Source organism: Heptranchias perlo, chromosome 1, assembly GCF_035084215.1.
Source record: "Heptranchias perlo isolate sHepPer1 chromosome 1, sHepPer1.hap1, whole genome shotgun sequence".
NCBI classification, from domain to species: Eukaryota; Metazoa; Chordata; class Chondrichthyes; order Hexanchiformes; family Hexanchidae; genus Heptranchias; species Heptranchias perlo.
This window is the reverse complement of record NC_090325.1, coordinates 52,979,491-53,005,355: the sequence shown is the minus strand read 5'-3', so window position 1 is coordinate 53,005,355 and position 25,865 is coordinate 52,979,491. Positions and strand designations below refer to the sequence as shown.

The 25,865-nt window shown below is 41.2% G+C and overlaps 1 protein-coding gene across 1 annotated transcript in view; it reads left to right on the top strand.

The window, feature by feature from the left end:
* Positions 1 to 25,865, top strand: part of npr2 (natriuretic peptide receptor 2) — a 131,116-nt gene that overhangs the window by 96,529 nt on the left and 8,722 nt on the right. The window contains exons 16-21 of the mRNA XM_067985205.1: positions 1,769 to 1,915; positions 7,107 to 7,230; positions 10,628 to 10,696; positions 14,464 to 14,638; positions 16,553 to 16,651; positions 21,675 to 21,766. Coding sequence (XP_067841306.1) covers positions 1,769 to 1,915; positions 7,107 to 7,230; positions 10,628 to 10,696; positions 14,464 to 14,638; positions 16,553 to 16,651; positions 21,675 to 21,766 — 706 coding nt within the window. The remainder of the gene's footprint in view (positions 1 to 1,768; positions 1,916 to 7,106; positions 7,231 to 10,627; positions 10,697 to 14,463; positions 14,639 to 16,552; positions 16,652 to 21,674; positions 21,767 to 25,865) is intronic.

Below are 25,865 nucleotides of genomic sequence, written 5' to 3'. Positions count from 1 at the left end.
TACCCAGGAGCGGGCATTATTGGACACAACAGACAGGATTCGCGGAGACATGGCAGTGATGGTGCCAATATAATGTGTGCTGTTTGTTGCTCTGAAATTCAATATAGGTAACACCCATGGCAAACCCTCCGACACCCTTGTGCACCCCCTTCATGCTCACGAAACATTTGCCTTACGCTGCCTACTGCACATATGTGATGCATGCCCTGTGGCTGCAGCACAGGTGGTGGCAGGTTGAGTGAGGCTGGCCGTAAGGGAGATGCACGAGAGGGTGAGTATGGGATAGAGCCATGAGATTGTATGAGGATTGGGTCGCGTGTTAGTGGCGGGATGAGTACTGGCGAGGTGAGTAGGTGGAGGTAAGACGAGGATGGGGTTTGAGTGGGTATGAGGGGTGATGTGACAGAGTAGTGTTGGCGGTGCTGAAGGAGATGTGGGGTTGGGGCAGTGTTGTGGCAGATGGAGTGTAGGGGAAAGACTTCGTGTTCTCACTGTGGCTGACCTACTGAGGTCATTGCAGCGCCTCCTGCACTGTATGCAGGTGGGCGATATGTTGGTTGTGCAGGTGACCCCCTCTGCCACCTCGAGCCAGGCCTTCTTGGTGGCAGAGGCTGGCCGCTTCCTCCCGCCCGCCGGGTGGAAGATCTCTGTCTTCGCCCTCCTCCTCACCCCATCTGATGATACCTGGGGTGAGGCATCATTAAACTGGGAGCAGCCTTCCCCCTGGGCTGCTCCATGCTGTAATTTGTTCCATTGGTTGCAGCATCTGTCAGTGGAGGACTGCCCCTTTAAATAGAGCGCCTCCAGCTGACAGATCGTACTGCGCATGCGCAGCCCGCCCGACGCACAGGCCAGCAGCGCGGACCCCGGAGGAGCAGTTAATTGATTCCAATTAGTGTGTTGCCTGCTACGATCGCGCGGGCAACCCACTAATTTCACCGAGCGTGTTGACCACGCTCCCGAAACCCAACCCGCCGGAAACCCGCAGGCCTGGTAACATCGAGCCCGAGGAGTTGAAAGGCTGACACCTGTTCCATTCACCTGACGAAGGACAACGCCTCCAAAAGCTTGTGATTTTCAAATAAAATTGTTGGACTATAACCTGGTGTTGTAAGATTCTTTACCTATGTTTATAAACAGTGCTTCCTTAAGAAAAAATTCAAAGTAAGAATGTAGCAATAAGATTTTTGGTTAACTATGATGGTTTCTGGTTTGAGTTAGACTGACTCTCGAGTGCTATTACACTGATCTGAATTATCCCAGTATTTGAAGAAATGCATTTATTTCACTGTCCAGCATTCACTGGTTCCAGAGCAGCCTGACACTCAAAGTTACCCACCTCAATTGTAATGGGTTTTGTCAATTAGTAGTTGGAATGGTTTACAGAGTATTCCACTGACAAGGAATTAAAGCACAGGTACACTCTTGAAATCAACCTGCTGCAAACCCATCTCCAGTCATTTTGTCAGAGAGGTACTGGAACCTGGGTACTAAGATTTCGATTCAACCATCCTGCTCTCCTCTGTAAATAGACTCAAGTTAAGTTAAATTTGTAAATGGAGAGAACCTGGAGCAAAAATATAATTAAAGACAGTTTTGCTTGGTATGATCGTCTATATAATGTATGTCTTCTAGTATGTGGGGATATTGTTTGAAATTATATAGATACCTAAACATATGTTTGTATCTAACCACATCACTAAAAGGGTCAAACTGGAATGACACTGATCTCTCATCCATCTCCTTTCTTTGCATTCATCTCTTTTAGGGAGGGCAGCAGTAGTATCTTGGACAATTTGCTCTCAAGAATGGAACAGTATGCCAATAACCTGGAGAAGCTTGTAGAAGAGAGAACGCAGGCCTATCTTGAGGAAAAGAGAAAAGCAGAAAATCTACTCTATCAAATTTTACCTCAGTAAGACTGTCATGGTTTTGAATATAGCATGCTTATCATTAATGAGTCACAAAATAATCCCAAAATATTGAAGGGATTTATAAATGTTTCAAAATAATATTGTGCTATTATGATAATTGAGGAGAAACAAAAAGGTATGAAAGGACCGTCTAATGGAGAGAGGACTGAAATCATAATCATTAAAACCACAAATCTGCTGCAATTTGCATGTAAATATTGCTGCTTTTAAATTCTAACTTAAATACTTTACACAAGTTAGAAGGCTTGTGTAATATTAAAAGAAGGATGTAAGTGACACTTACAATTAATTTCATATCAAATGTAGGGTGGTGTTTATTAAAAGTAATGCGGTGCTAAAGTAGAGTGGGTGAATGCTACTTCAAACTCTTTTAGCTTGTGGGTAGCCCTGGGCTATTTTTGCTCGATCAAGTATGAAATGTCATATTGTACATGTTGATGCGGAATCTGAATTATGCAACCAAACTAAATCTGTGGTGTAGAATTTCTGCTGCTGGCCTCCTGCTGTAAAAATGCAAAATGGGTATCTGGGAGCAGAGACTGGGTGGCTGACTTACCCCATCAGAACTCCATCCACTCTATGTCCTAACACGATACAGCGGTGGTGGAACGGCCCACTTCAAACAGGCAGGCACTTCATTACAGTATTCATTTGGAAGCATGTTCATCCTGCACACCATTTCCCAGCATTTCGGTGTGCAGGATGTCAATCGTAAATTACACCTCTGTGAAATGGGCCTTCAGAGTAGTTAGACGGCGAAACGTATATTTGAGGTCACCGACAGGACACAGTGGTATAAAGGAAAGTGTGCCTCAGCCATTTCTTAACCATTTTCCTCAATTTGTTTTCAAATTGAGGAAAATGGTTAAGAAATGGCTGAGGCACACTTTCCTTGATACCTCCAGTGCAATTTCCAGATGTGTGCTCCTGGTGTGCTTTCGAGTACAGAAGTGCACTATTAGTGAGCTTGCTGATATATTCAGACTTTAATGAACATAAGTTTTCAGAAACAAATAAAAGTTGCCTCATTAATTGCTCAAAAGTTCATTGTTTGAGCAGTTTCCAAATTGTCATATCTATAAAAAAAATTCATAAGCCTCAAAAATGGGTCAGAGATATTTTTTCACTGAAGTTTCAACAGCGGCAAACAGTAATCCATTCTCTACGAGAGTTTTTTGCTTTCTTTACTGACCTTTAACAAAGACACCACAATCGTAGGTGCTTGTGTTTACACATGCTGTTCACAGGTGTTCTTTGTCTGTGAGGAGTTCACCACAGAAAGGCACTATTAGGAATAGATTTATATAAATGTAATTCAATTGCCTGAAATAAAAGCCTTGAGAATTCAATCTCCAGTTCTTTTAAAGTCTTTTGGAAAAAGTCAAGAAACTCTCAAATCCTCACAGGACGAGAGGACACATAGGATTGCAAGCTGGGAAATACAGCAAACTGCCCTTGTTCAGAATGTATAAATTGCTTTCTATGAAATCCTGAAAACATACCCAGCACACACAAATGTTATTGAAAATTCTTTCTAACTTTTGTGAGGTAAAAATATCCAGGTGAAACCCAGGCTTTTGAAAAAGGCTAAGGCTTTAAAGTAAAAATATAGGCATGAAAAGACAATTTAACTTATAATTCATACATTTTATCAACAAATTGTGAAATATGTAATTACTTGATTGTTTAATGTTATTTTAAACCTTATTTAGGACATTATAAATTTTAATTACTGACAAAAAATGGCAAAGAATATTTTTCAGAAAGCATTTGAATGATTAATGGGGAAAAGATAATGCAGCACCACCTAGTGGCCAGAGCCTGTAATTACTTGTGACAGGTGCTAGATGACATAGCAAAACTGAATGGGAAATGTGGTCTGAGGAATTTGTAATGGGAAATGTTGACACAAAAATGTGACCACAATTATGACAACAATAATTAAGCTAAGAGTTAGTAATTGAGCATTTAGTGGACAGAATTGCAAAATTTATTCCCCCAAAACACCAATAAAAATCCCAGAATGCCATGCACATAAATTAGCAGGCCTGATAATAATACATGTGTGTCAGCCTTAGCTCAGTGGTTTCACTCTCACCTCTGAGTCAGAAGGTCAGTGGTTCAAGCCCCACTCCAGTAGACGTGAGCATATAATCTAGGCTGACACCCCAGGACAGTACTCAGTGAGCACTGCACTGTCGGAGGTGCTGACTTTTGGGTGAGACATTAAACCGAAGCCCTGTCAGTCCTCTCAGGTGGTAAAAGATTCCACAGACCTATTTGAAGAAGAACAGGGAGTTATCCTGCCCAAAATTTATCCCTCAACCAGCACCTAAAAACCTTGCTGTGCACAAAATTGTCTGCTGCATTTCCTACGTTACAACAGTGACTACACTTCATTGGCTGTAAAGCACTTTTGGACATCCTGAGGTTATAATAAACATTCTATAAATGCAAGTTCTTTTTTTCTTACGTTGCATAACACCTTTATTGCTGTAAAACAGTGTAATCTTTCAACTCTCCATGAGAATTGCCATGGGAGATCTGCTAGTACATATAAAATTATTATAGTACAAATGTGAGCAGTTGAGCTACAATCTGCGTAACTGAGTACATCAGTTGGAATCTGAGAATGATTGCAAATTTATTAGCTCATGGTTTAATGACTCCAGGCTATTATCAAATTTAATGTCGTCTACACTTGTAGAAAATCTATTGTTACTCATGGCAGTTTGAATATTTTATTAAAGCAATAAAATCATAATTGTGAGCCCAGCAAGGTTACAAAATAGTACAGTAAATCTACAATTAATCAAAGCTGTATTTCTCTCTCTATTAGGTATGTCATTAGTTGTGTTCACTTAATTTATTTAGGTTTGAACAATTAGAATCATAGAATGGTTACAGCACAGAAGGAAGCCATTTGGCCCACTGAGCCTGTGCCAGCTCTCTGCAAGAGCAATCCAGCTAGTCCCACTCCCCCGCTCTTTCCCCGTAGCCCTGCAATTTTTTCTCCTTCAGGTACCTATCTAATTCCTTTTTGAAAGCCACAATTGACCCTGCTTCCACCATCTTTTCAGGCAGTGCATTCCAGATCCTAACCACTCGCTGCATAAAAAAGTTTTTCCTCATGTCACCTTTGGTTCTTTTGCCAATCATTTTAAACCTGTGTCCACTGGTTCGTGACCCCTCCGCCAGTGGGAACAGTTTTTCTTTATTTACTTTGTCTAGACCCTTCATGATTTTGAATACCTCTATCAAGTCTCCTCTCAACCTTCTCTGCTCTAAGGAGAACAATCCCAGCTTTTTCAGTCTATCCACGTAACTGAAGTCCCTCGTCCCTCGAACCATTCTAGTAAATATTTTATGCACTCTTTCTAAGGGCTTCACATCCTTCCTAAGGTGCGGTGCCCAGAATTGGACACAATACTCCCAGTTATGGCTGAACCAGTGTTTTATAAAGGTTCAACATAACAACCTCGCTTTTGTACTCTATGCCTCTATTTATAAAGCCCAGTATTCCGTACGCTTTCTTAACCGATTTCTCAACCTGTCCTGCCACCTTCAACGACCTGTGTACATATACCCCCAGGTCTCTCCGTTCCTGCACCCCCCCCCCCAATTAGAATGGAGTAGTTAAAATTATGACTGTATATTTGCATTTACTTCAGGCAAATATCTGGAATTTTAAGGTGGACTGTTTCAAGAAAAAATGTTTGGCCAATTTTTTTTTACTTGAAGAGGACAATGAGAAATAAGAATGATTAATTTTTGTCATGGTAGTGTGTGGCACAACTGACATCATAATCCATTTTGATGTGATTTATGTAATTACACTATGAGTTTGTAGCTAAATTTGTCAAACATATTTTCATGAATATACCTGCTTGGATTTTCCACTTCAGCACTGCTGGCATTTACTGAGAGTGCAAAGCAGAAAATGATGGACCCCCCCCCCCCCCCCACACCCCGTCTATGCTTTTTTGGCTATGGAGTGCCTCCACTGGGTGGGAGGATATAATTACAGTGTGACAAATTTACATAGGTAGTTTCCATTATAAATGTTGACATGGAAATATATAATAGAAATAGTTGTCAGGGACAGTACACAGATATATTAACATAATAATATTACTAACAGTTTTCCAATGGCACTGCTCATGCTGAGTTAGAAGATTCAGTGCTTTATAACAATAAGGGTGCAGGGGTAACTGATTTACAGTGACTGTGTAAGTCAAAATTAATTTTTATTAAATGGTATCTTGGAATTTTTACTGGTGCTTTGGAGATCAAATTCCAGAACTTTGTCCATTATTCTGCAAAAACTGTACATGAGTTACTATACATACACACATAAGTATATATATATATATATATACATAATTTTTAATCCTTACAAGATGCACCAATTGGAGATAGATATTAGTATCTAGCAGAGCTGGAGTGGGGAATGGTGGTTAGCTGCATTTGGGGATAATCCTGAGTTTTGGTAGCAATGGGAACAGTCCTGGGCTTTGATTGTATTGGGCAATGGCCCTGAGGTTTGGCACAATTGGTCTGGGGTCCTGGAGTTTGACACTCCTGTAGTGGAGCTACTGGAATGATAATTGGATGAGTTCAATAAAGGATGGGTGATCTGCTCCAGCAGATTATCACCCATGGGGTGAAGGCAAAAATCTACTCCCCTGTATGTATCCCTCTTTGTCTCTCTGTGCCTGATGGCTGTTAGCAATTAGAATGATTACATTTCCCAACTATCAACGAAACCCAGGTGGTAAATAAATGATAATTTAGGCTTTTCTAATTCTCCACATAATATAGGTGATAATCAGGGATAAGAATCAGGGATAATTAAAAACTGTTTATTTCAAAATTCAACAAACTTGTGGTTTTTTGAAAAATTAAAACGTCTAATGCAGTTCAACAACAAATAAATAATTTAGGTTCTGAGTGTATTAACTGAGTCATAAAAGGTCAGGAAGTAAAATAAATAGATATTTCAAAGAGGTGTTAGTGTAGGTGATGGTTTAAAGATATATGATACTTGTGTCATAGTCAGACTGATGAAAATCAACCTCAAACATCCAATCATTCATGTCATGTGTCTAAGTGAAAAAGCTGTATGATGTGAGATGCTGTGCTTATTTAAATGCTTGTTATTCTTTGTTGCAGCTCTGTGGCAGAACAGCTGAAGTGGGGTGAGACAGTACAAGCAGAGGCATTTGACAGTGTCACAATTTATTTCAGCGATATTGTTGGATTCACTTCAATGTCTGCAGAAAGCACACCGCTGCAGGTAGTACATCATTAATTGGGGGTCTATTTATCTTCAGTCTTCTGTATGGTACCAAAGTAAAATTTAATTCCAATTCTTATAAATGGTATTATATTCTTGTGTGATTATAAATTCAATGTGAATCGCAGTCTAATTGGCATGAGAAAGGCCCTGCACTACCTTAAGGATCTAATATCAGACTTCCAATAGATACCAGCATATTGTGCCGTTTAACATTTGAAAACTCATTTCCTACAAATAATTTTCATTATTGATGAAATTAGACACACTTTGACAAACCAAAAGGACTCTCTGCTGTTTCTGGCTAAGCACTTAAAGCTAATACTAAACTGTTGTTAATGTGTGCAAATACGTACCAATATTCATTAGTTGGGCCTAGGACTGGGAGAAGAAAGGAAGGGATGTAATGTGCACTATGCCAACAATTCAAACCATTTCGACATGGTCAAAAACTTAACAAAACAGTAACTTCTGTATCCTTTCAGAAGCATTGCCATTACTAAAAATATTTTGATTAGCCAGCAAATTAATATAAATTGAATTCATGTTGAGGTAGATTTTCAATTTGTCACCCTTGCAACAATTGGTGTTGCTGATGATAAGCCCATTGTAGAAATCGCTTGATTTTCATTTCCATTGAGATCAATGGTTTCTATAATGGGCAGCCGATTTGCAACATCAGTTTTAGGCCTGGGCAGCAAGTTGAGAATCTAACCTGTTGTTTCACAGGAGTGAAGTATGGAATTTATTCCATGGGCATGAGGTAAGGTGATGCAGGACAATCGTCTGCATATCAGAGCATTAGCGATTAGCAGAAATTGATCTTGTTTCATATTTTACAGCAGTGATGTAACCTGATGGGTGGGAATTAAGTGCCAACAGCAATGTCTTTCGATCAACCATGACTTGGAAAGATATTTAGATTTGTGTTCGTCTTAAGTCATCGAACAACAAATTTCTTCTAGCTCCATGACTCACGAGTGAAGCTGGTAGTATTTGGGACCAAGATAACTCTCTTTGTGATTTTAATCCTTAATTTAAATCCATTCTGGTGGTGTGGTTCAAGTGGGACTAAATTGGACAGCTCTTTCAAAGAGCTGGTACAGACATGATGGGCTGAGTGGCCTCCTTCTATGTTGTAAGATTCTATGATTCCAAGATGACGCCTGGAGAGAAATGAGAGACATTGTATATTATATAATGAGTTATTAATTCATTCCCCATTCTAACAATCTTCACAAAATAAAGCTACATGCAACTTGAATTAATTTCTAATGAGATTTGTTAATAAGTGGCTGGCATTATATGTGAAAACAACAATGCTGCCTTCATAAATAACTAGAAACATTTTCTGAAAATTAATGATTTGCACAGGAGAGAACCAATAAGGAACAAAGAGTCATGCGAGATGGGATCCTAGACAAGATGGATCATAGGGTAGAAGGTAATCAGCTGGTGTGTAGGGACACAATGTCCATATATTTCAGGAGCACCTGGGAGGTATATGAAGTTGATCCTGTGGGTCGTGGAAAGCTACTAAACAAATTACTCTGGTTAGGCATCTAAAATGTGAAAAAGCCCTAGAGGTGTGGTACAGACCACCAAGTTATCATAAGAAGGAGGACAATTTGCTTTATGAAGCAATAAAAAGGGTATGTAAGAACAGCAAAGTTATTTTAACGGGAGACTTCATTGACAAATATAAAGCAGAAAAACCCAAGCAGTTCAGAGTCAACATTGGTAAATGTAATGCATGACTGCTTCAGGACTCAGTGTGCCAAGGTAGCTGTAGGCGATAATGCTCACCTATTTGTTAGTTATCCTGACAATGAATAGAAAAAGGAAGTTGTAGTACTACTGGCAGACAGCAGCCACAGGATGGCCAAGTTTAACATGATCTGAGATTCAGCTATAGCAAGAACCAAAAGCAGATATATAACTTTAAAAGGACTAAATTCAATGAAATGAGGGAACAACCAAAGGAAATGAATTGGAGGCGGATTTCTAACAACACTATAATAGAGAAAAGGTGGAATGTCCTTGAAGGGATAATGCCAAGAATGTAGGATAAATACACAACTAGAATCCGAAAGCTTAGATTAAACAAATGTGATCCTAAATGGATTAACAAACAAATTCAACATGAAATAACGTCTTAAAATAATCTCTACAAACCCTGCGGGGAGAAAGGGGGAGGGGTTCACTGGGATTACTATAAGAACATGTAGAATCATGTTAAAAAAATCAAATGGGCAGAGAAAGACCGAGAAAAAGCATAGCCGCAGTGGTAACATATAATAGTAAAATATTCTTTCAGTAGTGCAATAGTGAGTGGGCAGTCAGAGAAGAAGTGAAAACCATAAAATATGAAAATGAGCTAAAAACTGAGGATGAGCACAGAATAGTAAATATTCTGAATGATTACTTCTTCCAAATATTCATTAAGGAAGACATAACCGAAGAATAATTAGTGACTTGATATAAACAAAATAAAAATCATAGGCTAAAATGGGTTCAAAACAGTTGGATGATATTTATCCCAGCTTTCTGAGAGAGCCTAGGGAGGAAATTTGTAAATTGATGACCATATAAATGAGTCACTGGCCTATAAAAACTGCTTTGTAAGCCTCCAATATGGTGGTCAGGAAGCGCATGCTCATTACGAGCTGGAAGTGCAGCACCCGCCATATTGGTAAAGGCCAAAAAATTGGCATTAGGCCATTTGCATATGTGCAGTGATGGATGTGAAACCCCTGGAATCATTTAAGAAACAAACGCTGCACTGGGAGGAATGTAAGGTCTTTCTGGATGGATGAATTAATATGGGCGAATGGCCTTATCTGTAATTATCCTGGAATCCCACAGATGCCACATGAACAGAGTACACACTAGGGGACAGTGGAAACCCCACTTTATTGCACTTGTGAAAAACTTTCACATTTTTGAGTTAGCAGGGGGCTTCCACTTTCCTCAAATAACCTGATGTTGTAGCCTCTGCTATTTCTCAATTTGTAGTATAGCATGAATCATGCGTTAGTCCAACACCTCATAGCAAATTAAATCTTCAAAATAATTATCTTCATTGATAAGCACCTGGAATTTCCGTGGGTTAAAAATGGCTGTTTACGTCATTCCTTCGAAGTTATGGTGGGAGTTCTCCCCAAGTTATCAGGGAAGGCCATTTAAGCAAACAGTATAAATGAGTTCAAAACACAATGAGATGCATTTCTAGAAAGAGGTTGCCTGAGTAAGTACCTTTCTGTAATATTTTTTTCCTTGTAAAGTTTGCTTTACTCTGCTAATACCAAAATTATTGTCTCTAACGATTCTTATCGATTATTTTGTTTGTTGCTGAATTGTTTCAAAAATCAGCTTTTAAAAAGTTTTTTTTTTGCAGGTTGTGACCTTACTGAATGACCTCTATACCTGTTTTGATGCTATTATTGACAACTTTGATGTCTACAAGGTATGGAAATTATATTTCAGGCAGCAGCTATGTGCCATATAATTTCTAAACTTAGTGATATAGTTATGCAAACAAACATAATGGGCGTTGTTTTCTGAAACTTGATGACATTAGTGTAAGACTAACTAATTTTGCATTAGGCTATTTATGGTCCTTTCATACTGTAGATATTGCTTTGACATCAGTGTCTCCTTTAGAGAGGTGTGAACCAATAGCACCAATTTAATAATGGCAGTTTCACCCTGTACCCTGACAATGCAGAGCTCTGCACATGTGGATTTGCATTATGTGCAGCGTTCCGCTTAGGACACCAGTTAACGTTTTTAGATTAGTTTTTGCTTAAGAGATTGTTTTTTACACTGTTTAAACTTGTTGAGCAATGCCAGCTGTTAATGAAATATTGTATTCTGTGAATACATAACATGTGAATCATATCTCAGTCTTAATAGTTTTTCGAACTGAAAAAAAATTCAGACATATTAAACGCCTAAAAGGATGAAGCATGTAAAAAAGAGTACAAAGAGAATTGAGAAAAAGTGATTACCACACCAACATATGTGGCGATATTCAGGTAAACGAGGATCCACTCGCTATATATTTATACAAGCTGTATGTGTTAAATTAGCTGAGCTTACCTCATGGTCATCAGACTAAATAGAATCATAGAATCATACAGTACAGAAGGAGGCCATTTGACCCATCATGCCTGTGCCAGTTCTTTGAAAGAACTATCCAATTAGTCCCAGCTCTTTCCCTACAGCCCTGCAACATTTTCCTTTTACAATATATATCCAATTACCTTTTGAAAGCTGCTAATGAATCTGATCCACCACCCTTTCAGGCGAGGCATTCCAGATCGTAACTACTCACTGCATAAAATGAAATCTCCTCATCTCCCCCCTGATTCTTTTGCCAATTATCTGTGTCCTCTGTTTACCGACCATCCTGTCAGTGGAAACAGTTTGTCAAGTGCTCTAATGATATTATTTACTGTACTGAAAACTATATGATTTATTATAGTCATGCTACATCCATTGTGACAAACACTCTTGAAGTGGCTTCCAGATGATTTCTAAATATTTGATTATACATAGCAAATAATATGGGATTAGTTTTCAAGGTGACTGGTTTGGGTCAGATCCAACAGTGACACCTGAAGCTACTCTAATACAATTTGCCACAAGTACAGATGGTAAACAATTAGAGCTGCCCTATTTATGTTCCAGGCACTGATACAATTCTCTGGTCTGGTGAGCTTTACTTATGCACAGTGAAGCACAAAGACCTGATTTCTGTTAAAATGTACACAGATCATGAGGTATATAAATCAGTTTTATCTGGAACTAATAACAAAGATACGGGAGTTGAATTACACCACAACAAAACCAATGTAGCGTGGACTTGCTGATGGCTCAGTGGGGATGTGGACTGACCAGGGACTCTGGTTCGTTCACTAGACTATACTGGGTTAACTGATCTCCAGGGCAGCAGAGGGAAACTATAGTTGGCCTCAGTAACCACAAACTGAGGAAAGAAAAAAAAAATCAGCTATGGTTTCTGCTCCTGATTACTAACCAGTAACACCTGCTGGGTGATGTAGATGCCAACGAAGATAGAATTGGGTTCAATGCAATTTCTCTGCATGGTTTGAACAGCGTGCTGAAGCAGGCCACTTCCTCCCGTCCGCCGGGGAGAAGATCTCTGTCCGCCCCCTCCTCCTCACCCCATCCAGTAGGACCTGGAGTGAGGCATCGTTAAACCTGGGAGCAGCCTCCCCACTGGGCTGCTCCATGCTGTAATTTTTCCTATTTTCTGCAGCATCAGTCAATGGAGGACTGCCCCTTTAAATAGGGCTCCTCCAGCTAACGGCCTATGATGCGGGTGTGCAGTCCGCCCGCTGCACAGCTTTCGAGGGTGAAACCCGGAAGCCAAGGTAAGTGGCTTCAATTTACTTACAGTCGTGTGCCAAACCCACCGATTTCACTGGGCCTGTTACCCACGCATCCAGTCGACCCCCCCCCCGACTGCTGCCAACCCGCCTCCCTCCTAATATCGGGCCCTTTATTTCATGTCTCAGAAATATTTCCAATTCCTTCTTTGAAATGCATCAACTTTTGTTATGTGACGTGATTACACAATCATGATATCAATAATCTCTGCTGTGTAACATTTTGTAACATTATTAAAGGAAATTAAACAATCCACAGGAAACCACAATGCAGCTGTACTCTAAGGAGGTGTTTATAGAATATACATAATTTTGGATCATCCATGCACATGTCGAAATAATTTGTTTGCATTTTTGTATTGTACAACTCACGTATGTCTCACTATCAATTCATACTTGTGCTTTAAATATGGTGAGCTGAAAAGTATCAGCCAAATATCTAATATTTTGAGCACAGGAGCGTAACCAGTATTCATTTATACAATATCCCAGACAGTGAAGCAGCCAAAAAAAAGGTGTATATCTCCTGTAGAAATAACATATGAACATAGGAACAGGCCATTTAGCCCCTCGAGCCTGTTCCGCCATTCAGTGAGATCATGACTGATCTGTGACCTAACTCCATATGGGGCCTGGGTATTGGAGGATGTGTCTCCAAGTCGCTATGATTTCCTGAAATTTGTTTGATCGCCTTTGTGGGCCAAAGGTGAATTTCCGAGAGTTTTTTTCTTAAATTGGCCTAAAGTTTTTTCTGTTACTTTTTGCATCTCCTAGAGAGATTGTCTGCTGGTATGTGTGGGTTTGGGGAGGGGGGGTGGTCGTTGGGGGAGGTGGGGGGGAAGCCTGGATAGGGATAATGGTATGTAGTAAATCACCATGATAGCATGGGGCAGGCTTGATAGACCAGCTGGTCTATTTCTATCCTTCATTTTTGTATGCTTTTAAAGATTTTACAATTATGAAGGGTTTTAATACGATGAATAGGGAAAGACTATTTTAAAAAATTAATTATTGGGATTTGGAGGTCGCTAGCAAGGCCAGTATTTATTGCACATCCCTGGTTGCCCTTGAGTGAAGGTGAGCCATCTTCTTGAACAGCTGTAATCTGTGTGGTGAAAGTTCTTCCATAGTGCTGTTAGGTAGGGAGTTCCAGAATTTTAACCCAGCGACGATGAAGGAATGGCAATATATTTCCAAATCAGGATGGTGTGTGACTTGGAGGGGAACTTGAAGGTGGTGGTGTTCCCATGCGCTTGCTGCCCTTGTCCGTCTAGGTGGTGGAGGTCACGGGATTGGGGAGACAGTAACGAGGGATAATCAATCTATAATCATCACTAAGAGAGTGGTTAGGATAAATTTCTTTGCAGGGAGGGTTGCGGGAGCACAAAATGCTTTGCCACAGGGAGTGATTGAGGCAGAGATCATTGCATATTTTAAAAGAAAATTGGGTACACATTTGAAGCATTCAAGGGCTTTGGGAAAGCATAGGGCAGTGGGATTCATTTTGGATTGCTTTAGCAAAGAGCAAAAAGAGATGATGGGCTGAATGGACTCCTTCTGTACAGTAACCTTCAACAGTTTGATGGCCCTGAATTGGCAGAAGCCCCGGAGAAACAGTGTAAACAGATGAAAATGGACATTTGCAATGTTTCTCTGGGAGTTGTGCTGATCTCCCGCCAAAGTTATAACGCCAGTGGACTTTCAGAGCCAAAGATTCTACGTTAACTGTAATGTTGCACTTTAGTGTATTAATAGTAAATATCAAATCTCCCACTTTAAGTGGTTCTGATTAACACAGTGTTGGTTCTCTCACTATCAGGTGGAAACAATTGGAGATGCCTATATGGTTGTGTCTGGCCTTCCAGTGCGGAATGGTAAACTCCACGCACGAGAGACTGCCAGAATGTCCTTAGCATTACTGGAAGCTGTGAGATCATTTAAAATACGGCACAGACCCAGTGACCAGCTGAAGCTAAGAATAGGAATGCACACTGGTAAGTTACATTAATCCAAGCCACAGATCTCTGTGGGGATATTTATTTTCCCTTGATAGGTTTCAGTATCCAGTTGTGATGATTGGGAATAAATTTCATCCAAACGACTCCCAACACAGGGGTCAGGACTCTGCACTTTTATTGTCTGGTCATAAGTAATATTCAACTGGTTGGGTACTGAGCCATAATGACTAGGAAAGCCGCAGATTCAGTTCCTGTGCTATATTAACTGATCTCAGCAGGGGACACGTTAAGGTAATACAATAGACCGAGGAAGGGGAAAAAAAATCAGCTAGGGTTGCTACTCTGTCAGGGCTCACATATAAAAAATGGGCGTTTTAGTGAGGTGCCACAAGGCTGCCAGCTTCAGTAAAACGCTACCCCAACATGAATCAGTGCTTCTCGGAAAGAAGCAGAGAAAACTGGAAATAAAAAAAACAATTCTTGCTGGCTTCCATGTTGCTGATGTGAGCAAAACTTTTTCATTGCAACCAATAGAAGACATCTAGCTTATGTCATGAGGGTAGTTTCCTGGAGTTTGGACTGTTTACTTTAGAGAAACAGGCTTAGAGTGAATATGATGGAGGGTTTTAAAACAATGAAGGGATTGGATTCAGGCTGATTGGACAGATTATTTGACATGGATCGGGATGGTGGGAATAAAGGGGATGTATTTAAATATGTAAGCAAACAATTAGTAAGTATTTCTAACAGCAAGTATTTCATCACCCTCTGGAATAGACTGATGAAACATGTGGTGGATAAGGATTTGATGCAGTCTTTTAAAAGAGAACTTGACAAGTTCCTGAGACAAGGGAACATTTCCAATTACAAATGGTAAATTGCTAATTAGCTGGGATTATGAGATGTTATGGATTACCAATCTAGGGCTTTGCTTTAGGGAATTGGAGAGGAATTTCCCAGCATTTATCCTACATGAGTCATAAATGCTTCCGCTGCTTTTTGCCTCTCGCAGGATCTACTGTGATTTAGGGGCTTGGCCAGTGATGTATGTAGTTGCACCATGTATCAGTGGGGTGCGCTTAATGGGCTTGATAGTCTTTTCCTGCACTTCTTTTCATACGATCATATAAAATAATATTAATGAGGCATTTGATGAAAAAATCTACAAAGCAACCTTGGGGCTGATGTTAGTGAGTACAGTGATTTTCCATTGGCAGCTAATGCCCTTCCCCCTTCCTTTGCTATTTGCCCATATTTTTTTTCTCTTGCTGGTCTGGTGTGTGTACCTGCCAGCTATTCCTTCAATCCTTTGTCAGCTCTCCTTCATTCCTGTGGTAATCTTCCCATGCTCAGATACCCAATTTATATCACTTCAATATGTCTCTGTGCTGCAGAACTTGCTTCATTTATACATTAGAGCAGCCTCAGCAACACTGGAACAACTCTGCATGCCAGCAGGAGCCAACAGTGTTAAAACTGCATGGTCTGGATGGGCAGATTGAGTGACCAGTAATAAAATGGTGGATCCAACACCAAGTGCAGTTTACTGTTGTCCCAAAGGCAGGCAGCAAAACCACCTCCTGAATTGAATCTCAATGTCTTCAGAGGCACAAATTCCATCTTATTTCTAGTGGTGCACTGCATCCAAAGCCAGGCCTACATTTAAAAGCAGAGCTGCAGTATGAATGGGGTATGAATCTTCAGTTCCACCTGGAGATTGAATTCACTTTGGATTGCAATGTGGCAGTAGGCGAACTTTGAACAACAAAATATGCATAATGGAGTTATTTGGGAGAAAAGAAAACTTTTAAAATGGATTCATTTTTTGTTACTGTTCCGAAAGGATTCACAGTGAAATCCTGTTCAGTACTTCTGAAACAATGCTTAAATGGTATGTATGATTAAAAAAATAATTTAGGGAACCTTTTTCTCTTTTCTACCTACCATCAGGCCCAGTGTGCGCAGGGGTTGTTGGGTTAAAAATGCCACGTTATTGTCTATTTGGAGACACAGTTAATACAGCATCCCGTATGGAATCTACTGGAGAGGGTAAGTGGTTGCTTTAAGAAAGAAAAGATAAAATCAAGTTTTGCATTGATACCTGTTTATATACATAGAAAACTCAAAATCTTTTTTTTATTTAGCAAATGAAAGCCAGAGGTTTACTATAATGAAATATTATTTGTGATATCCAAGTATTATTATAAGAAGGGTTTCACTGTTTCTAAGCCATTTTTGTCAGCCTGACTGCATTAGGACTTTGAAATCTTTCCATTATGAATGGCATTTGATTCTATCAGAGATTAAATGCAGTTGATTCTTAACTGAGTTGAATTAATCCTGCAGGAAGGAAAATATCCTTGTCCACCTCTACAAATCCCTCCATGGTCTCAATCACCCGACCACTATAACTTCCTCCAACCCCACTTCCCTGCTCGAACCCCTCACTTTGTCAACTCTCGCCTATTGCGCGTTCCCTCCTCCTTCTTCTGTTTTGTTGTTGGCAGAGCTTCCAGCCATCTTTCCCCCACACTCTGGGGCTCTCTCCCTAAACCCGTCCATCTTGCTACATCGCTCCCACCTCCAAAAGCCTCCTCACCTTTCGATTGCTGTCATGTTTCAGGATTTTTTGGGCCATTTTTCCACAGAAAGAATTTCAAAATGAGTTACATTTAAGTGCAGAAAATGCTGGAAACACTTAGCAGGTCAGGCAGCGTCTGTGGAGAAAGAAACAGAGTTAATGTTTCAGGTCGATGGCTTTTCATTGATGATCTTGCAGTTCTGATGAAAGGTCACCGACCTGAAACATTAACTCTGCTTCTCTCTCTGCAAATGTTGCCTGCCCTGCTGAGCTTTTCCAGCATTTCTGTTTTTATTTTAGATTTCCAGCATCCACAGTATTTCGCTTTTGTTTTGACATTTAAGTGCCGTGTTTTCAATTCAAGTGGATCACACAGGGATAGAATTCTCCTTACGCCCATATGCTGCAGCCGCTGAGACAAAAAAGGAGTTTCTGACTGGGAATTTCCTCAGAGCTGCTTCAGCTCCGTTGTCGTAACAGGGTTTCCGTCACGCTTCCAGCGAAGTTTTCGGCGGCGGAGCAGAAGCAGCTGTGACCAGCCTATGTGCCGGCATTAAAGATGTATTTACACAACATCCGAGGGCAATAGTTCATTTGTTATCTCCGCTTAGCTTCCTATTAACACACATATCTATTATCATTGGGATGACCTAATCATCTGACCCCAGAATGGGATTTCTGCCAGGAATCTACTCTTCTGCTACGGGAATAGGAGACACCCGTTGTTTTTTTCTTTATTTGTTCAGGGGATGTGGGCGTCGCTGGCAAGGCCAGCATTTATTGCCCATTCCTAATTGCCCTTGAGAAGGTGGTGGTGAGCCACCTTCTTGAACCGCTGCAGTCCGTGTGGTGAAGGTTCTCCCACAGTGCTGTTAGGTAGGGAGTTCCAGGATTTTGACCCAGCAATGATGAAGGAACGGCGATATATTTCCAAGTCGGGATGGTGTGTGACTTGGAGGGGAATGTGCAGGTGGTGGTATTCCCATGCGCCTGCAGCCCTTGTCCTTCTAGGTGGTAGAGGTCGCAGGTTCGGGAGGTGCTGTCGAAGAAGCCTTGGCGAGTTGCTGCAATGCATCCTGTAGATGGTACACACTGCAGCCACGGTGCGCTGGTGGTGAAGGGAGTGAATGTTTAGGGTGGTGGATGGGGTATCAAGAAGGCTGCTTTGTCCTGGATGGTATCGAGCTTCTTGAGTGTTGTTGGAGCTGCACTCATCCAGGCAAGGGGAGAGTATTCCATCGCACTCCTGACTTGTGTCTTGTAGATGGTGGAGAGGCTTTGGGGAGTCAGGAGGTGAGTCACTCGCTGCAGAATACCCAGCCTCTGACCTACTCTCGTAGCCACAATATTTATGTGGCTGGTCCAGTTAAGTTTCTGGTCAATGGTGACCCCCAGGATGTTGATGGTGGGGGATTCGGCAATGGTAATGCTGTTGAATGTCAAGGGGAAGTGGTTAGACTCTCTCTTGTTGGAGATGGTCATTGCCTGGCACTTGTGTGTTGTGAATGTTACTTGCCACTTATCAGCCCAAGCCTGGAAGTTGTCCATGTCTTGATTCATTATCTGAGGGGTTGCAACTGAGCACTGTGCAATCATCAGCAAACATCCCCATTTCTGACCTTATGATGGAGGGAAGGTCATTGATGAAGCAGCTGAAGATGGTTGGGCCAAGGACACTGCCCTGAGGAACTCCTGCAGCAATGTCCTGGGGCTGCGATAATAGGCCTCCAACAACCACTACCATCTTCCTTTGTGCTAGGTATGACTCCAGCCACTGGAGAGTTTTTTCCCTGATTCCCATTGGCTTCAATTTTATTAGGGCTCCTTGGTGCCACACTCGGGTCAAATGCTGCCTTGATGTCAAGGACAGTCATTCTCACCTCACCTCTGGAATTCAGCTCTTTTGTCCATGTTTGGACCAAGGCTGTAATGAGGTCTGGAGCCGAGTGGTCCTGGCCGAACCCAAACTGAGCATCGGTGAGCAGGTTATTGGTGAGTAAGTGCTGCTTGATAGCACTGTCGACGACACCTTCCATCACTTTGCTGATGATTGAGAGTAGGCTGATGGGTAATTGGCCGGATTGGATTTGTCCTGTTTTGTGGACAGGACATACCTGGCAATTTTCCACATTGTTGGCTAGTTCTGGAGCACAAGTCTTCAGCACTACAGCCGGGATGTTGTCGGGGTCCATTGCCTTTGTTGCATCCAGTGCACTCAGCCGTTTCTTGATATGTGGCGTATTGACAGGCCTTGTGGTGAATCATTGAAAAGGGAACGAGTTGGAGGGACAGCCCACCCACTTCCAATGGTCAGAACTAACAAAAAGGAAAGAAAAACTATAGTTCTATTTCAGTGGCCCTAGTTAGATCTGGTAAGGGAGCCCAGCCTAGTGAGGAAAATCTCTTTCATCTTACGCTCAGAGCTGGCCAGAAGCAGAAGGCTGACCAGGATAGGTTAAGTTAGCTCACTGACTTGGGGTAGTGTGATGTGGTTTATTATATTTCTTATTTATGAGTCGGGGTGTGAGGTTAAATCTAATAAGTTTTAATTATAACTGTCACTCTGTATGCTTGCTTGCCGTGTGTAAAATAAAGTAGCTTAACGAGTTGTTTATGGCCTCAGTCTGCCTACTGAAAGTTGGAGAAGCACACGTGAGAAAGACATTGGGAGTAAAATTTAACTTTGGTGGGATTGTAAAATGGGCGGCAGCAGATTGGCTGCCCATTATACACCCCACCAGATTTCCCTTTCCATTTGACTTGAATGGAAAGGAAACTCGGACGGGTGCATAACAGGTGGCTGATCTGCCATGGCCTGTTTTGCACCCCCACCTAAGTTGAATTTCACTCTTGTGATATTCAGTTCTGATCACGAGAATACTTTTATGCCTCTGCGTATGATTATATATTAGGCGGTATGGACACGCCGCTGAACGCAAGACGAGGGAGCTGCTTACAAGAGTGATCAGTCCTGCTGAACCCTTAATTCCCCACCCCCCAGTCTGGGTCTGACCCCTATCTGTGAAGTGCTTTGGGATATTTTGTTACATTATACAAATTGTCATTGATTATTGCTTGAATTCACAGCCGTTCTGTTTCGTTCAGAATCTCTATTCGTTAAGAATTCTGAAAGGCTGTGACAAAGAAAAAAACAAAAAGAATGTAATCTTGCCATCCCCAATTATATTGAAAAGTCTTACTTTTTGAAATGGGTATTGCCATTGAACTATTCTCTGCAAGAGTGACCATAATAAGCATTTGGATTGTCGGAAAGACAGAGTAAGAAAAGAAAGTGTTAGACTGTTGACAAGTGTTACTTGCTGTGTGAGCTACAGTAATACGATCAGTAAATTCTTTACCACTTATTCTGAAGAAGGATATTTTCATTGAAAGGTTCACGCTGCAATGTAGAATTTAACAGGGTGTTTTTCATAGAAGGAAAAGCATATAAAATGTATTTTTTGTTTGTTTGTAATTGCTACCAGACAATTTACAACAGCAGGCCCTTTCTTTGCTTTTGCATTATTCTAAGTTTACAGATGCCTATTCCTTGTATAATGGCTTAGAAATTAGGATTCTAAATTTTCCATTCCTTCCAACAGGGTGTGAAAGAAAAATGATCTGGTCTACCAGTATTTCATTTTTTGTACGAGTTAACTGTTCTATTGCCACAATGGGGGGATATCACTGAAATGCGAAATTCATAGCTTCAGGTTTTACCCTCAAGTGTAAAATGACATGGGGTAGAATTTCTGCGAGGTTCTCCCAAACTCACGCAGTAACTTTGGCAGAAATCCAGGAGAAACAACACAAACAGCTGTTTATGCCGTTTCCCCAGGGTTTCCGCTGATCTTCCACGGCAGTCGCAGCAGGACATCAGGAGAACCCCGGCGGACATTTTATGTCTGTGTGTGGAACATTGCTGCAGGATTGCAGCAGAAAGGATCGCTCCCTTGTGAATTTGCATCCTGTCAATTAGCCCCAAAGAGCACTGTTACTGTTGCACATGCCTTGCAGCAAGTAGCTGAAAAAGAGACACATTTAGAATCAGCAATTTACGCAGTGTGCAAATTTATGAACAATTTTTTGTAATAATAAGTCAAAAGTGAAAGTTCTAAAGGAAAGCAAACATTATTTTATTTTTAAATGTGTTAGCAGTTATTTCTGTAACATTCTTTGGACTAATTTACGAGCTACAAACAGATATTAGGACAGCCAGTCCGAATCTTTGACCATATTTTTCCCTTTGTGTACTCTTGTACCCTTGAAATTCAATCTTCTAACTTTATGTGGCTGCAAGAACTCTCAGAAGCCAAATAATAGTCCAAGCTAATTTAAACCCTTAAGCTAAACAGTTCATGAAATTAGAACCATATAAAGAATTTGGCAGTTAAACATAATACCCAACAGTCAATTTAAAGAAAATTCAGTCCAAATATGTTTCTGTCTTCATTCTGCTGCTGTCTGACATTTTACCTCTTTATTTGTTAGCATTGAAAATCCATGTATCCTCAACGACCAAGAATGTTTTGGATGAGTTTGGGAGTTTTGAACTGGAACTCCGTGGAGATGTTGAAATGAAGGTAAATTTATATTCAAGTTATGTTCATTATTACTCTTGCTAAACCTTGGGCTTCATTATTTAGTCAGCCAAATCACAATCATGAATGATTTTTATGGAACTCCTATAATTCCTTTTACATAGAATTTACAGCACAGAAGCAGGCCATTCGGCCAAACTGGTCTATGCTGGTGTTTATGCTCCATATGGGTTTCCTCCCACCCTACTTCATCTAACCCTATTAGCATATCTTTCTATTCCTTTCTCCTTTATGTACTTACGTAGCTTCCCCTTAAACGCATCTATGCTACTTGCCCCAACCATTCCATGCGGTAGCAAGTTCCACATTTTCTCCTTAATTCCTTATAAGATTTTTTTGTGATTATCTTATATTTATGACCCCTAGTTTTGGACTAGAATATTTTATTTTAGAATATGTTAAATATTCAAAAATTCAAGCTTAGACATTCTATCTGGAGGTTGGGGGTTGGGGAGAGGCGGGAAGCAGAGTACTGGCAAAAGTGCAGCAGAGGGGTTGGAATTTGGGGTGGAATGCTCGATTATTCCCAGGCTACTTTGGAAATCCCATCAAATAGGCCCCGAGGTATGTACATCCCCTCAGAGACGACATAGGTTCCATTCTGGGCTGAGTGTAAGCCCCAACACTGAGGAATTAATTACTGTTCCAGACTACACCTTCTGTCATTGGAATTAGAAGAAAGAATTTTGGCCCAGCTTGTTCTTCGGCTCGATCTGGCCTCAGATATCCCCACCTCCCCCCCCCCACCCAACTGTTGGAAAATCAAGGTGGCGCTCCCAGATTACGGTGGATCCATGAGTTAGACCCACTTGTTACACCACTACAGGGCTGCCACAATTATTTAAATAACCCCATCCCTGGGATTTAGGATTGGGTAATGGTCAAGTGAAAATGAAGGGCAGAAGTTCCATCCAGCTGCATTTCCAGCAGTGTTATATGCCTCTGAATATTTACTCTTTAACCTCAAAACGTCTGGTTCTATCCTATAAATGAGAAACACGTATCTTGGGAACTATAGAACCACTAATTATTCTGCTAAACACTTGTAGTAAATAACCAAAAATTTCCATTCCTCCAGGGTTCACTGGGGTTGATTTTCGTCTTCACCACTATGAACCAGTAGGTGGATTTCCTGTCCATTACATAAATCACTTTTTTCATAGAATCATAGAAAGTTACGGCACAGATGGAGGCCATTCGGCCCATCATGTCCAGCACTTCGTCCGTAGCCCTGTTGGCTACGACACTTCAAGTGGACATCCAAGTGCTTTTTAAATGAGTTGAGGGTTTCTGCCTCTACCATCCTTTCAGGCAGTGAGTTCCAGACCCCCACCACCCTCTGGGTGAAAAAATTTCTCCTCAGCTCCCATCTAATCCTTCTACCAATTGCTTTAAATCTATGCCCCTTGGTCACTGACCCATCTGCTAAGGGAAATAGGACCTCCCTATCCACTCTATCTAGTCCCGTCATAATTTTATAGACCTCAATTAAATCTCCCCTCAGCCTCCTTTGTTCCAAAGAAAACAACCCCAGTCTATCCAATCTTTTCTCATAGCTAAAATTCTCCAGCCCTGGCAACATCCTCATAAATCTCCTCTGTACCCTCTCTAGTGCAATCACATCTTTCCTGTAACGTGGTGACCAGAACTGTACGCAGTACTCAAGTTGTGGTATAACCAATGTTTTATACAGTTCTAACATAACCTCCCTGTTCTTATATTCTATGCCTTGGCTAATACAGGAAAGTATCCTGTATGCCTTTTTATACCACCTTATCTACCTGTCCTGCTACCTTCAGGAATCTGTGGACATGCACTCCAAGGTCCATTTGTTCCTCTATACCTATCAGTATCCTCCCATTTATTGTGTACTAGTTTGCCTTGTTTGCCCTCCCCAAATGCATTACCTCACCTTTCTCTGGATTGAATTCCATTTGCCACTTTTCTGCCCACCTGACCAGTCCATTGATATCTTCCTGCAGTCTACAGCTTTCCTCCTCACTATCAACCACGCAGCCAATTTTTGTATCATCTGCAAACTTCTTGATCAAGCCTCCCACATTCAAGTCCAAATCATTAATATATACCACAAAAAGCAAGGGACCTAGTACTGAGCCTTGCAGGATCCCACTGGAAGCAGCCTTCCAGTCGCAAAAACACCCGTCAACCATTACCCTTTGTTTCTTGCCACTGAGCCAATTTTGGATCTAACTAGCCACTTTCCTTTGGATCCCATAGGCTTTTATTTTCATTTTTCATGTCCATTGAAATGAAAATTAGGCAGTTTACTACCAAGCAGTGAAGATGAAAATCATCCCACTGAGCCACATCATGAAAGGCCCACGTTTTCAGACCTCTAGTTTATGCTGAGTTAAAACCTGTGGAGAATGCAAGCATTGCAAGCGGCCTCAGCATTCCAAGGCAAAGGAGAGGAAGATTTAGGCAGGTTGCTGACTGTTTTCCACCGATCCCAGCTAGCAATGAACATGTATTGGTGAATAGTGCACCAATTCTCACTCTGCAGATGAAGAATAACCACTTGTATGATCTACTGGAGGCCCACCACCATATGTAGGCCTGTATTCTAACATGAGTTGCCACCTTCAGGAAATAAGGATATGGGGGGAAGGGGGGAGGAGGAATTCCGCAAAAGAAAGAGAATAGATTCACATCCTTGTTTTATGACTGGAAGGGGGAGGTAGCAATTCAAAAATCAAAGGACGCTACTTACCACTCCATTCCCGCTGACGTCTGGTCCACTGTGATTTTGGACCATGCTGGGAAATAGGTGAGCAGTACTTCCATTCAAATTAAATTGGGATCCTACACCGTATATAGGAGCATGATGTAATTTTCAAGTACCAATCAGCAGAGCATGCCCTTGCGTACGCTGCACCCTTGATACTGGACATAGAACGGCCTAACTAGTTGAACTAAAAGGCATGAATGCTCTTTCTGGTCCTATCAAAATCTTCCCACCCGCTTTCAGTTGCACAGTGGGACCTCCCCAACCCCTTTAAGGCCTTACTTCCAGCTTGGCTCCGCAGAGGAACCGACGGGATTTCCTGCTTCCCTCCCAATCGCCGAGCTGCCTAGCAGCACTTGTTGAGCATTGGCAGCTGGCCAAAAATATTGTAATGTGGCTCAATCATGAAAATGGTTCAAGCCTCTGGCTGGTGGCGATCAGGTGGGCGGTGCAATCGTTTCGCACACCACCGTCTCGATGTCCACCCAAATCGAAAATAGCTCCCAAGAGCTCTCCAGTGGTATTCATGACAACAGCTGCATAACCAGTATTGTCATATCTAATGGTACAGACCTATAGAATAGGCAAAAAACCCAGCATAAGCCCGCTGGACACTACATGTATACAATGTGCATGCCTTACACCATAACGCATTGTGATTTATCAGTCCTCATTAATTAGTCAAATACAACAAGGTAAATTTTGTGAGGAGTGGCCTCCAGCACGGGGCCTTGCAAAATTTACTCTAATGGCTATTCAGTAGATTCCTGACATGCACCCTCCTTTTTTATGGAGATGCAAGTTAACAAAGTTCCAAGTACATCACTCAACATATTTCCACTAATAAATCACCAAATCCAAAGAGGGTAAATGATATCCAAATACCACATAGCTGGATTACTATCAAACAGCACAATTGAACAGAAATATTTAAGCATAAGATTGTACAAAAACTCTACTTTTAAAAAAAACTGGATGTCCCATTCATGCCTCTCTGGCCCTACAGAAATCAACGGCTCAATTTTCCTTTTCCGATTCTGGAGCACCTTGCAGCGGTCTCTTTTAGGACAACTAGTTAGCGTATTCCCATAAGGACGAAAGATGCATGTCAGGAATCTACTGAATAGCCATTAGAGTAAATTTTGCAAGGCCCCGTGCTGGAGGCCACTCCTCACAAAATTTACCTTGTATTTGACTAATTAATGAGGACTGATGAATCACAATGCGTTATGGTGTAAGGCATGCACATTGTATACATGTAGTGTCCAGCAGGCTTATGCTGGGTTTTTTGCCTATTCTATAGGACTGTACCATTAGATATGACAAAACTGGAAT